General features: G+C 52.9%; 1 protein-coding gene across 4 annotated transcripts; it reads left to right on the top strand.

Moving 5' to 3' along the window:
• The first annotated feature begins 2,670 nt into the window (after positions 1–2,670).
• LOC133355811 (P3 protein-like) lies at positions 2,671–9,610 on the top strand. 4 transcript variants are annotated; one of them, XM_061573197.1, is made up of 2 exons: positions 2,671–2,802; positions 7,689–9,610. In XM_061573197.1, the coding sequence occupies exon 2, from the start codon at positions 7,826–7,828 to the stop codon at positions 9,281–9,283; it is 1,458 nt and encodes a 485-aa protein (XP_061429181.1). In that variant the 5' UTR covers positions 2,671–2,802; positions 7,689–7,825; the 3' UTR covers positions 9,284–9,610. The 4 variants fall into 4 exon arrangements, with proteins under 4 accessions (XP_061429181.1, XP_061429184.1, XP_061429183.1 ...); XM_061573200.1 differs by lacking the exon at positions 2,671–2,802 and adding an exon at positions 2,942–2,959; XM_061573199.1 differs by lacking the exon at positions 2,671–2,802 and adding an exon at positions 3,006–3,336.
• Positions 9,611–14,644: the final 5,034 nt, after the last annotated feature.

Here is a 14,644-nt window from a genome sequence, read left to right on the forward strand (position 1 = left end):
CCCAGCTCCACAGTCTGTTGATATCTCACACTCCAGCAGTCGGTAAATCTATTTACGCCATCTAACCCAAATTATATTTTAAAAATACTTTTAAAAAAAACACGCTTTAATGAAATGTACCCTACTAGTAATAATGGCAGAACTCCACGACTCCAGGAAGTGGCCCCGAAGTTTGCCATAACGTAAGGGAACGTGGACAATTAGACCCAAGCCGAAACATAACATATACAAAATCATGTTTAAATTATTTGTTTTTAATGATAGAATATAGTATTGTCATCAGCATGGCATAAGTATACCAAGTTTGCAGTCGATACGACATTGGGAAGTGGGTTAAAATTGAGTTACAAGATTTGAGGATACAACAACAGAGTGAGTTTATCAAAAGCGTGTAAAAGAATGTTTTAAAATGTTTTTGATTTTTATGATAGAATATAGTCTTGTCATCAGTATGACATACGTATGCCAAGTTTGCAGTCGATACGACATTGGGAAGTGGGTTAAAATTGAGTTACAAGATTTGAGGATACGACAACAGACAGAAGAAGAACAGACAGTGAGTTAAATAAAAACGTGTAATAATAAAAACCTCTATTACGGAGTGACTCAATTAAAGGGTCATCTTCTTGGTTCTTTCGGGTAAAGTCACGTAGACTACGTAGACTACGTGACTTTACCGAAAGAACCAAGAAGATGAATTCTAGATTTGAAGCTTTCGTGACTGCAAGGATTCATATTCTTAGGTTTTTTCGGTAAAGTCACGTAGGTAAAAAATTAAAATTAATAAAAGTAAAATAAAATAAAAAAATCACGACGTTTCGGAGGCAACACAAGCTTCCGTCTTCAGGTGGAACCGTCACAGCCCGACAGCTGTATCAAGTAAATGAGAGATTACAAGAGATACCACTCCTCAACCATTATATATACGGAGTGGTATCTCCTGTAATCTCTCATTTACTTGATACAGCTATCGTGCTGTGACGGTTCCACCTGAAGACGGAAGCTTGTGTTGCCTCCGAAACGTCGTGATTTTTTCTTTTATTTTTTATTAATTTTAATGTTTTACCTACGTGACTTTACCGAAAAAACCTAAGAATAAGAAGATGAATCCCTGCAGTCACGAAAGCTTTAAATCGAAATTCAATTATAGGTTGTTTGAGTATTAAATTGCCCCGGCGTCACCTCTTACGTACTTTTCCAATATTCAAATATGCTCAAAATGTCCCCCCCAATATATTGCTATCAAAAATATTTAAAATAATCATTGCTATGCTATGTAAATAAAAACAACAATTTGCTAAACCTTGGCCACAATATCTGGACTTGTCTTCATATAACAATGCATAGATTTCTGTTTATAAGATCGTGGTTATGGTTGTACTTTATTAATCCCTAATCTCTGCCATTACATACAATGAAACAAGAAATGATAAAAAAAAAGTAAAAACAGAGCAATGTAATACAATACACTATTAGACATTATTATAAAAAAAAATCTATCCCATGCGTTACTGAATTTTGTAATATTTTAGGCAGGAAATTAGTTTTCAAATTTAGATATTTTTTCTGGGGGGGGGGAAGGGGACCCCTAGACCCCCTGAAAGATTTGCCCCCCCCCCCCCCATGTTGACTCCATAGCTACGGCCTTGCCTTAAGCCCACAGAGTGATTGGACACGAGTGTTCAAAGTGTTTGTCCCAGGTTGCCGCTCGTTCTTCTTAGCAGTAGGCAGAGGTCGCAACCGGGTACCCGATACCCGCACCCTACCCGATACCCTGGTGCGGCCGGGTACGGGTAGGCCGTGAGTCACTGGTGAGTAACTGTTTGTCACTCATTTCCCAACGTCTTGTCTCTTCTCACAATTCAAGTTCCTAGAATCAACCCACCCGCGTCTGCAACATGGCTTCATCCCAGAGGTCGCAATCAGGTACCCGATACCCGTACCCTACCCGTACCCGGCCGGGTACGGGTAGGGTACGGCCGGGTACGGGTACCCGTTTGCGACCCTGGTGCGGCCGGGTACGGGTAAGGAATCAAACCCCGTTTGCGACCTCTGCCTTAAGGCCACAGAGTGATTGGACACGAGTGTTCAAAGTGCTTGTCCCAGGTTGCCTCTCGTTCTTCATAGCAGTAGGGGAGGCAGGAGGGGGGGAAACACGATGAGAGAGGCGGTGGGGGGAGGGGGTGATCACGTGGATATCACGTGACCGTGACTCACACGCGGACGAGTCACGCGCGGGGGGGCGTGACCGGGGGTTTGTGGGAGGGCGTGACGGCCTTCCCCGACGGTGACGTCACGCGTACATCCTCACGAGGGCGACGTCACACAGGCGACGCTTTCATTATTCATTTCCCTGACGTCACGCGCCCCGAGGGGTAGTGGGACGCGGAAATCGCGTGACGTCCTCCCGCGGCGTTTTGTAATCGGCGGATGACGTCATCGCGCCTTTCAAACAAAACAGGGGGGCGGGGCTCCGGGGTGGGCGGGGCAACGGGGTGGGCGGGGCGACGGGGTGGGCGGGGCGACCGGGTGGGCGTGGCGATGAGGTGGGCGTGGCGACGTAGTGGGCGGGGCGACGGTGGAAGATCTCGCCACACCGATTGGCTCGCGAGCCGCGTGAAGAAGGTGGGAGAGAGAGGAGGGGGGGGGGCCTCCACGGGTCGTCGTTGCCGACCAATCAGGAGCGGGCGGGTACAGTCCGGAAGCGTGCGTGCGTTCACTGCGGTGGTTGGCGACTGTACCCACCCTTCACGCGCGTGGCGGCTCCGTTATCGTCAAAGCCGCCGCCGCCGCCGCTTCTGTGTGAGTTTATTACCTCTCGCACTATCGCCTCGTACACTGTTGACACACACACACTGCCTCCCTCCCTCTCTCTCTCCCACCACCCCGTGCAACGCTGTCGCGCCGACCGTTATATTAGCCTCGGCAACGCTCGCCGTCCCGTCTCCGTTACCCGCAGGTTAACACTCGTTCTGCTGTGTCGCTGGCGTTACCCCCCCACCCCCCTACCCCCTACTGTGTTATCCCGAAACCCTCGCCGCGGACTTCCACATCGGGCTACGTGCGGAGCGTTGCCCCGGGCCTTGTGCGCGCAGTTGAGTTGTCTGGGCATCCCTTAACCGATTCAGAAGCGGGGTCATATATTCCTTTCTAGATTTGAAGCTTTTCGCGACTGCAATGATTTTTCGGTAAAGTCACGTAGGTAAAAAAGCACATTTAAATTAATAAAAGTAAAATAAAAAGTCATTTACTTGACCTGGAGGAATGCGGCGAGCTCTAGGCTCGTTTTCGCAGACGTGGGGTGCTGCTACAAGCGACACGGGGAGACACGGTGAGGTACAGATGCGTGCGGGGTCACAGGGCTCCAGCAAGGGGTACAAGGATACAGGCGGTGCAGACACACGGGGCTACGGAGAGACAGCAGTACAATGAGATGTGGGTGACAGGGAGACGGGGTACAAGGATACAGGCGGTGCAGATACACGGGGCTACGGAGAGACAGCAGTGCAATGAGATGTGGGTGACAGGGAGACGGGGTACAAGGATACAGGTGGCGCAGACACACGGGGCGACGGGGAGACAGCAGTACAATGAGATGTGGGTGACAGAGAGACGGGGTACAAGGAGACGGGGGGTACAGGAAGACGAGGCGTTCAAGGAGACGGGGTTAAAGAGACGGAGGTAGACATTGCGAGGTGGGACGCGTGGGCTTGGGGCGGTCACGACCGGCTCGCACAGCTGCACGTCTCTGACAGCCCTCGCGTGAGAAGCGGCGTGTGGTGCCGTAGGAGAGGGGTAGGGCTTGTGGTGTGAGAGCGGTGGTGGTGTAATGGGGAAGGACTGGTGTGGAAGCACTGTTTTAAGGAAGGTCAGTGGGTTGTGATATGGGGGGGGGGGGGGGGGGTGACGTTCTGTGGTAGAGCTGTGGGGTGGGAGAGCTGTGTGGTGCTGTGTGGTGTGGTAGAGCCGTGTGGTGTGGTAGCGCTGTGTGGTGCTGTGTGGTGTGGTAGTGCTGTGTGGTGTGGTAGAGCTGTGTGGTAGCGCTGTGTGGTGTGGTAAGAGCTGTGTGGTAGAACTTGTGGGATGGGGTGGGGGGAGGGCTTTGTGGTACAGGAAGGGGGTGTTGTGGTAATGTAAGTGCTGTGTTTTAAAGTAACGGTGGTTTTGATACCAGTGTGAGCGTGTGGCTGGTCAGAATTTCGACTGTGGTCAAATGCACCACCGGGCTACACACGTACAAATATGGACCTTTGCAATTCAACTTCCTCGTGTGGCTACTGGTGGGGCATTGGTCCATGTGTGGGGGCCGTTGGCCCCCGGGGTCCCTCCCGCCTGCATCCCCTAATCCGTTTACGTTACCCCACCTCCCTATTACCCGCTACGGTTTCGCCGGCATTCGACCGCGACACCCCTACTGTTACAGCCTCACGCCGCGCTCCCACGCTGCGAGCATACGTGCGCACATCATCGTCAATCAAACGCCGTGCTCGCAGTATAGCCCTGTGCGGCACGTTACCAATGCGCATCCGTATCCGACACGTAACGAACGTATGCGCACTCCCACACACAGCTCTGCGCGGCACTCACTCAACACTGACCACTCGCGTTAGGATCGCGCACCTGTATTATACACGTCGTGAACGTGCGCGCACACACATACAGCTCCACACGCGATACCCACTCTTGCGCCGCTCTGCGCCGCGCTGGCCGCTCACGTTATGATCGCGCACCTGGGGTACGCCGATTACGCACGCCGAGAGCTTACGCATACACCGTACCACACGCGTTCACACTTATAACACGAGATCACACAAGGCCACGATCAGCTATTAATGATTTATTATCCGCTACCTGGAACTAGATGTTAAATCAGTGAGTCGACGAGGCTGGCCTACGCTGATACCTCTATACCTATTCCCGATTTATCTGCTATGATTCTAATTCACCTTCTTACTCACTGTTAAGTGTCCACGGCGGTCCGCTGATCCTTGTGCTAACCGCGTGCCTCGGTGCGTCACACGGACGTCCGGGTCGCTGGCTGGAGCTGCGTCTGGTCGCTTGGCGCTGGAGTAAGAGAGCGATTTCCCCTCTGCGCTCCTCTATTTATCCTCCCTACCTCAAAGGGGATGCTGCGCTGAACAATGGGCTCGTGCACCTCGAGCCCGCGCACGGCGGTTCCCGGGCGCTGTTGATATGCTAATCAGTGAGCTGCGTTGGCGGCGTACATCCTAATTACTCCCTTACCCTTCCTAACAATGGGGCCTGCGCGCTCAAGCGTAATTATCCCAACCCTCCATGACTATGCGCAACAGCTCCTGCGGTCCCGCTATTCATGCTGTCCCGTCCCTCCCCTGCTTGCCCCGTCGACCCGTGGGGGTGTGTGTGGGGGGAAATGCGCCTCAACCGCGGTGGCCGAATGCCCCATGCCGCGACCACACCATATTAAGGCTGGTCGCAGCGCCGCGGTGCCACGTAGCACGGGGGAGGTCATCCAATTCCCTGATCGCCGGAAACCGTGAGAGTTGATCCCGATAAGGGTTTCTCGGATAAAAACCGGTCGGCCAGGCGACCTCCCCTCGGAGCTCTATGGGGGGGGAAATGAGTGCGGGTGTGTTCATGTGAGGTGAGGTGAGGGAGACAAGGGGTCAGCTCTGTTGCTTGGTGGTGGCGAGGTCGGGGATTTGGCGCCTGCCGAACGGCTTCGCGGCGGCGGCATCACACATGCACTCCGATGTGAATACAGTGGCCCCGAACCCATAACAATAATAAAGGTGTTTTTGGGATTAGATTGCGGAAATATAAACGTGTTGTTAAATCCGCCCTCACCCGACACAGCCAGTCAGTAAGGTTTGTCTCGTAAACAAAAGGTGCCAATTCACACCATTGGAACTTCATTTGCCAGTAGAAAAATATGATAATTGTTTTTTTACCCTTTTATCTGGCAACAAAACTGACACTCTTTTTTTTACAAGGAGTCATGTTTGCATTGACCACAATACCTGCAGTCGGAATGCAATACTCTGATGGTGCATTGTCTTTGAGTTGTGCGCCTTTTGGCGTCATCTGGTCCAACACCATGTGAGACTAGGCTCTAAGAAAAGCTGTCTCGGGTGTAGACCAATCAACTTTAAGGACAGTGCATACATTATCAGAGTTATGTTTTTTGTTTGCATTACGAATGCATGTATTGTGGTCTATGCAAACATGACTCCTTGTAAAAAATGTGTCAGTTTTGTTGCCAGATAGAAGGGTAAAAAAACAATTATCATATTTTTTACTGGCAAATGAGGTTCCAATGGTGTAAATGCTTACCCCGAGCTCTCATACTCTGATGGTGCATTGTCTTTGAGTTGTGCGCCTTTTAGCGTCATCTGGTCCAACACCATGTGAGACTAGGCTCTAAGGAAAGCTGTCTCGGGTGTAGACCAATCAACTTTAAGGACAGTGCATACATTATCAGAGTTATGTTTTTTGTTTGCATTACGACTGCAGGTATTGTGGTCTATGCAAACATGACTCCTCGTAAAAAAGGTGTCAGTTTTGTTGCCAGATAAAAGGGTAAAAAATCAATTATCAGGTGCCAATTCGTTACTCGTACAGCACAGCGGGTTGTGTTGGGGAGTAAACCCGCAACATTTACAATTCGAGTACGGCGTTTCGCTGGTGATTTGCAACCAGATTCATCGGGCGATAGCCGGCATTGTGAAGAAGTCCTCCTGGTTTGGCCTAGCCACCGCTAACGTCATCGGCAAGTGATATCTCAACCGCTCCTGCGCCCCCAATAACCGACTTGCATTGACCAGCAGTGGTGAAGTATGTTCAAGTAACCACCATCACCCGCACCGCGTGGGGAGGTTTTCATTCAGCGGTGGATTGACAAAGTTCTTTACAAGCCGTATCGTCATGCGCAACAATGTATTGTCACGTGGAACAATTTCGCAAAGCAAGCGCACATATCTTTCGGATGAAAGAGTACGGGAGATCTTCTTGGTTCTTTCGGTAAAGTCACGTAGAAGGGAAATAATAAAATAATAAAAATAAAACATTATAAAATACAATTCTCACGACGTTTCGGCCACAACGCAAGCAGCCGTCCTCAGGTGAAGAACAGGTCTGTCGGAAAGACAGCGTCTAGTGTATAGTAGTGTAGACCTGTTCTTCACCTGAAGACGGCTGCTTGCGTTGTGGCCGAAACGTCGTGAGAATTATGTTTTATTTTTATTATTTTATTACTTCCCTTCTACGTGACTTTACCGAAAGAACCAAGAAGATGAATCCCTGCAGTCACGAAAGTACGGTAGATGTCACCCGGCACTGCAATAAAGGCAGTCCCGAGGTGCACGAGAGTTGATCCTGCACCACCACCACGACCACCACCACCACCACGACCACCACCACCACGACCACCACCACCACCACCACCACGACCACCACGACCACCACCACCCACCACGACCACGACCACCACCACCCACCACCACCACGACCACCACCACCACGACCACCACCACCACGACCACCACCACCACCACCACCACGACCACCACCACCACCCACCACCACCACGACCACGACCACCACGACCACGACCACCACGACCACGACCACCACCACGACCACCACCACGACCACCACGACGCTGCTGCTGCTGCGGTGCATGCGTCCTGAACCCTGACCTGTCCCGACAGGCTCCGATCGCGCGGGAGACAGCATGGCAGCCGGCGCGAGAGCCGTCAAATAAGCGCTGGGTCGCGCCCAAACGCACGCCGTCACCCGGCGGAGAGAGCGAGAGGCGTCGGCGGCCTTCGTTGGCGCTGCTTGGGGGATGCGCGCCGGCTCATGGCCCCGACCGGGCCGTGCGGCGCTCTTCCTCCTCTGCGCCGCCACGCTGAGCCGGGCGGCGCCGCGGGACCAAGCCGGCGCCTGGCCAGAAACGTCGCCGGCCAGAACCGCGACCGAGGTCCTGGCCAACACCTCGGGGCACCGGTCCGCCGTCGCGGGCGAACCGCTCCAGTCGTTTCTGAGCGGTAACCCCGCGACGGGTTCCGATGGGAGCGGGAGAATCGACGGGAACTCCCTGCGCAGGGCTCACCTCCTGGCGGGGCGAATGGAGGAACACGGGGAGGTCTCTACCGCCCCGGTGAAACCGTTTCCACGGCCGACCGAGCCGAACGCGCACAGGATGACGACGGCCGTTACAACCGCCGCCGTCGCCAACGGCACCGCCTCGGCGACCGTCGCCACCACCGTTGAGACCACCGGTGCAGCAGCCGCACCCTCCGCGGCAAACGCCACCCTCTTCTACGGCGGCGGCGGCGGCGCCAGTCCGAGGTCGGGGATTTTGCCGGGCAACGGCACGGCGGCGGGCTGGGCCCCGGCGGGCGTGTCGCACTTCCTGGACTCGCCGGTGCTCTACATACTGCTGCCCTTCGTGCTGTTCAACAAGTGCGCCTTCGGCTGCAAGATGGACGGCGAGGCGCTGCGGGGCCTGCGCTCGCGGCCGGCGCCCATCGCGCTGGGGCTGGCGGCGCAGTTTGTCGTGATGCCGCTGCTCGGCTACGGGCTGTCGCGCGCCTTCGCGCTGGACGAGGAGCTCTCGTTGGGGCTCGTGGTGGCCTGCTCCTGCCCCGGCGGCGGCGGCGGCTACCTCTACAGCCTGCTGCTGGGCGGCGACGTGGCGCTGGCGCTCGCCATGACGCTCGCCTCCACGCTGGTGGCGGTCGCCGCCATGCCGGCGTCGACGGCGCTCTACGGCCGGGCGCTGGGCGTGCACCACACGCTGCGCGTGCCCTTCTCGCGCATCCTCGCCACGCTGCTCTTCGTGCTGGTGCCCGTGTCGCTGGGCGCCCTCGTCAGGCGCCGGCGGCCGCTCCTCGCCGAGGCGCTGCTGGACGTGATCCGCCCGTTCACGCTGGCGGTAGCGCTCGGCGGCCTCTACGTGGGCGCGCACGCCGCCGTCTCGCTGCTGGGCGGCGGCGGCGCCCCGGCGGGCCTCTACGGCGCCGCCGCGCTGGTGCCCGTCTGCGGGCTCCTGGTCGGAGCGACCCTGGCCCGGGCCGCGCGCCTGCCGGGCCCCGCGGCCCGCGCCGTGGCCATCGAGTGCGGCGCGCAGAACAGCCTGCTGGCGCTCGCCGTGCTGCAGCTGTCGCTGCCGCAGGCGCAGGCGGACCGCACGTCGCGGGCGCCGTTCCTCGTCGCGCTCGGCACCGCCCTCGAGATGTGGCTGCTGCTGGCGCTCAACGCCGCCTACAGTCGCCTGCGCCCGGCTAAGTCCGACATCTAGGGGCGTGGCGGCGAGCCGTATTTATTTGGGTGGCCGCGTGGCGCAAGGCGCCGGTCGCAGCACAAGGGCCGGAGGCGCCGTCCCCGTTTTGGCGGCTCCCTGAAAGAGCGCCGCGTGAAGCGTTCGACGAAGGCGTCTCGTTCAGCGGTGGGGGGTGGCGCGGGGGTTTGGTGTGAATTGTAAATAGTCGTCCTCGTCGCTGACGCTGCCTATACAGCCACACTTCTTGCCACAATTCATATTAAATACTACACGCCTTGCAAAGCTCCAGTGCGCGTTGCCCGTCGTCGCTGTGTTCATTGTGCAATACAGAATGTTGTTTACTCACCCGCTGCCGAGTCTTTGAATTGTGTCGCTGTTTTTGTTGTTTGCTAACCAGGAGCCGTGCCCAGCCGTGTGTGGTCGGTGGGGGGGGCATTGCCACTGTGGATGTCTTGGGTGTCCGAACACCCACAGCGTGTCCTAGATGTAGCTAAGAGATACGCACAGAGTGTCTAGATGTGACTAAGAGACACCCACAGAGTGTCTAGATGTGACTAAGAGACACCCACAGAGTGTCTAGATGTGACTAAGAGACACCCACAGAGTGTCTAGATGTGACTAAGAGACGCCCACAGTGTGTCTAGATGTGACTAAGAGACACCCACAGTGTGTCTAGATGTGACTAAGAGACACCCACAGCGTGTCTAGATGTGACTAAGAGACACCCACAGAGTGTCTAGATGTGACTAAGAGACACCCACAGAGTGTCTAGAAGTGACTAAGAGACACCCACAGCGTGTCTAGATGTGACTAAGAGACACCCACAGAGTGTCTAGATGTGACTAAGAGACACCCACAGAGTGTCTAGATGTGACTAAGAGACGCCCACAGTGTGTCTAGATGTGACTAAGAGACACCCACAGTGTGTCTAGATGTGACTAAGAGACACTCACAGAGTGTCTAGATGTGACTAAGAGACACCCACAGAGTGTCTAGATGTGACTAAGAGACGCCCACAGTGTGTCTAGATGTGACTAAGAGACACCCACAGAGTGTCTAGATGTGACTAAGAGACACTCACAGAGTGTCTAGATGTGACTAAGAGACACTCACAGAGTGTCTAGATGTGACTAAGAGACACCCACAGAGTGTCTAGATGTGACTAAGAGACGCCCACAGTGTGTCTAGATGTGACTAAGAGACACCCACAGAGTGTCTAGATGTGACTAAGAGACACCCACAGCGTGTCTAGATGTGGCTAAGAGACGCCCACAGTGTGTCTAGATGTGACTAAGAGACACCCACAGAGTGTCTAGATGTGACTAAGAGACACCCACAGAGTGTCTAGAAGTGGCTAAGAGACACCCACAGAGTGTCTAGATGTGACTAAGAGACACCCACAGTGTGTCTAGATGTGGCTAAGAGACACACACAGAGTGTCTAGATGAGACTAAGAGACACCCACAGAGTGTCTAGATGTGACTAAGAGACACCCACAGAGTGTCTAGATGTGACTAAGAGACACCCACAGAGTGTCTAGATGTGACTAAGAGACACCCACAGTGTGTCTAGATGTGACTAAGAGACACCCACAGAGTGTCTAGATGTGGCTAAGAGACACCCACAGAGTGTCTAGATGTGACTAAGAGACACCCACAGTGTGTCTAGATGTGGCTAAGAGACACCCACAGAGTGTCTAGATGTGACTAAGAGACACACACAGAGTGTCTAGATGAGACTAAGAGACACCCACAGAGTGTCTAGATGTGACTAAGAGACACCCACAGAGTGTCTAGATGTGACTAAGAGACACCCACAGAGTGTCTAGATGTGACTAAGAGACACCCACAGAGTGTCTAGATGTGACTAAGAGACACCCACAGAGTGTCTAGATGTGACTAAGAGACACCCACAGAGTGTCTAGATGTGACTAAGAGACACCCACAGAGTGTCTAGATGTGACTAAGAGACACCCACAGAGTGTCTAGATGTGACTAAGAGACACCCACAGAGTGTCTAGATGTGACTAAGAGACACCCACAGAGTGTCTAGATGTGACTAAGAGACACCCACAGAGTGTCTAGATGTGACTAAGAGACACCCACAGAGTGTCTAGATGTGACTAAGAGACACCCACAGAGTGTCTAGATGTGACTAAGAGACACCCACAGAGTGTCTAGATGTGACTAAGAGACACCCACAGAGTGTCTAGATGTGACTAAGAGACACCCACAGAGTGTCTAGATGTGACTAAGAGACACCCACAGAGTGTCTAGATGTGACTAAGAGACACCCACAGAGTGTCTAGAAGTGACTAAGAGACACCCACAGAGTGTCTAGATGTGACTAAGAGACACCCACAGCGTGTCTAGATGTGACTAAGAGACACCCACAGAGTGTCTAGATGTGGCTAAGAGACACCCACAGCGTGTCTAGATGTGACTAAGAGACACCCACAGAGTGTCTAGATGTGACTAAGAGACACCCACAGAGTGTCTAGATGTGACTAAGAGACACCCACAGAGTGTCTAGATGAGACTAAGAGACACCCACAGAGTGTCTAGATGTGACTAAGAGACACCCACAGAGTGTCTAGATGTGACTAAGAGACACCCACAGAGTGTCTAGATGTGACTAAGAGACACCCACAGAGTGTCTAGATGTGACTAAGAGACACCCACAGAGTGTCTAGATGAGACTAAGAGACACCCACAGAGTGTCTAGATGTGACTAAGAGACACCCACAGAGTGTCTAGATGTGACTAAGAGACACCCACAGAGTGTCTAGATGTGACTAAGAGACACCCACAGAGTGTCTAGAAGTGACTAAGAGACACCCACAGCGTGTCTAGATGTGACTAAGAGACACCCACAGAGTGTCTAGATGTGGCTAAGAGACACCCACAGAGTGTCTAGATGTGACTAAGAGACACCCACAGAGTGTCTAGATGTGACTAAGAGACACCCACAGAGTGTCTAGAAGTGACTAAGAGACACCCACAGCGTGTCTAGATGTGACTAAGAGACACCCACAGAGTGTCTAGATGTGACTAAGAGACACCCACAGAGTGTCTAGATGTGACTAAGAGACACCCACAGAGTGTCTAGAAGTGACTAAGAGACACCCACAGCGTGTCTAGATGTGACTAAGAGACACCCACAGAGTGTCTAGATGTGGCTAAGAGACACCCACAGAGTGTCTAGATGTGACTAAGAGACACCCACAGAGTGTCTAGATGTGACTAAGAGACACCCACAGAGTGTCTAGAAGTGACTAAGAGACACCCACAGCGTGTCTAGATGTGACTAAGAGACACCCACAGAGTGTCTAGATGTGACTAAGAGACACCCACAGAGTGTCTAGATGTGACTAAGAGACACCCACAGAGTGTCTAGATGTGACTAAGAGACACCCACAGAGTGTCTAGATGTGACTAAGAGACACCCACAGAGTGTCTAGATGTGACTAAGAGACACCCACAGAGTGTCTAGAAGTGACTAAGAGACACCCACAGCGTGTCTAGATGTGACTAAGAGACACCCACAGAGTGTCTAGATGTGACTAAGAGACACCCACAGAGTGTCTAGATGTGACTAAGAGACACCCACAGAGTGTCTAGATGTGGCTAAGAGACACCCACAGAGTGTCTAGATGTGACTAAGAGACACCCACAGAGTGTCTAGATGTGACTAAGAGACACCCACAGTGTGTCTAGATGTGACTAAGAGACACCCACAGAGTGTCTAGATGTGACTAAGAGACACCCACAGTGTGTCTAGATGTGACTAAGAGACACCCACAGTGTGTCTAGATGTGACTAAGAGACACCCACAGAGTGTCTAGATGTCACTAAGAGACACCCACAGCGTGTCTAGATGTGGCTAAGAGACACCCACAGCGTGTCTAGATGTGACTAAGAGACACCCACAGTATTTTAGACAAAACATTGTGGTATTCTTTTTTGAGTCTACGTATTTTCCCCCCTCCAATGACGGAAACGTTAAATACACAATTGCGCATAGTCGGCTCAGTACTGAGTCACCAATTCATCTTAAATGTTACGCCACATTTTCGTCTATTGACTTGCTTCTATCAGTTATTTTCAGAGAGCCTACACTAGTGTCACAACAGCATTGTGCTGGTAGGAACCTTCTGGTTACACCAGCCCACGGGATTATTGTGTCCGTCCGTCGTGCATCAAAAAATGAGAGGGGTGGGGCTGGGTGGAGAGGGGAGGGTGGGGAGGGGCTGGGTGAGGAGGGTGGGGAGGTTGGGGAGGGGCTGGGTGGGGAGGAGCTGGGTGGGAGGGGTGGGGCTGGGTGGGGAGGGGCTGGTCACCCCGTGGTGCCCTTATAAAACTCAACGTTTAACCTACTCACGCCGGCTTGTGCCCGCCCTCACAGTCGGCCATATTTGCGGAATACACCACGCCGTCGTTAACCCTGGCCATTGACCGAGCAACCCGACGTTCCTACCAGCTCCCTCCGCAGCAGGATAATGTGTTTAAAGGACACGTGTCAAGCGGGGGTTGTCTTAGTCGTACAATAGCGCGTGGCAACTTTAATTGTGACGGCGTTTGCAAATCAGGGGTCGCGTCCCAATATACGCGGTCGCATTTAGGCACAGTCGGCTCTCAGCCTGCCGCTGGATGGAGGCCTCCCCGTGTCGCTGCCATCCCTCGCCATCCCGTGACGCAACATCCCATCATATGCTGCACCTGCGCACTCTATAAACTTTCAAACACATTTTAAAATCCTTTATATTATGTTCGCTTGCTTGCTTGCTTGCTTAGGACCGTGCAAATCTTTCGGTCGTTTTTTAACCCACTTCCCGTGATCCAATCGAGCTGACATTTCCCACACAGACTCGTTGTGCGTGACAATTTATGTTCGTGAAAATTTTTTTCCAAAATTGTACACTTTTTAGGACAAAAATATTATATTGAATTACCAATTGCTTAATGCTGCCATGCAATCATCTGACCCATAGGTGGCAGCCATCTCAAGCCACGCATATAAGGGATTTATAGTGAAAAACTTAGTTTTTACGGGTTATACTTGTTATTTCATCGGGTGAGGCCCACTGAGTTGCCGTGTCGAGCTTTTCGAGGAGCGATCTGGCCACCACGATTGATCGCTCGGCAAAGTGGCTCGTCGCCACGTGGGAGTTTGTGGCAGCCGAATACTCTGGAACGCGTGGTGATGCCAAACGTGGGAGGGGGAAAAATTAACCCGTAAAAACAAAGTTTTTCACTCTAAATCCTTTATATGCGTGGCGGCTAGAGTCCTCTCGTCCTCTGGCTTGAGATGGCTGCCACCTATGGGTCAGATGATTGCATTGCACCATTAAGCAATTGGTAATTAAATATAATATTTTTG

Source organism: Lethenteron reissneri, chromosome 52, assembly GCF_015708825.2.
Source record: "Lethenteron reissneri isolate LAM-NWPU_2019-01 chromosome 52, ASM1570882v1, whole genome shotgun sequence".
Taxonomy (NCBI): Eukaryota; Metazoa; Chordata; class Hyperoartia; order Petromyzontiformes; family Petromyzontidae; genus Lethenteron; species Lethenteron reissneri.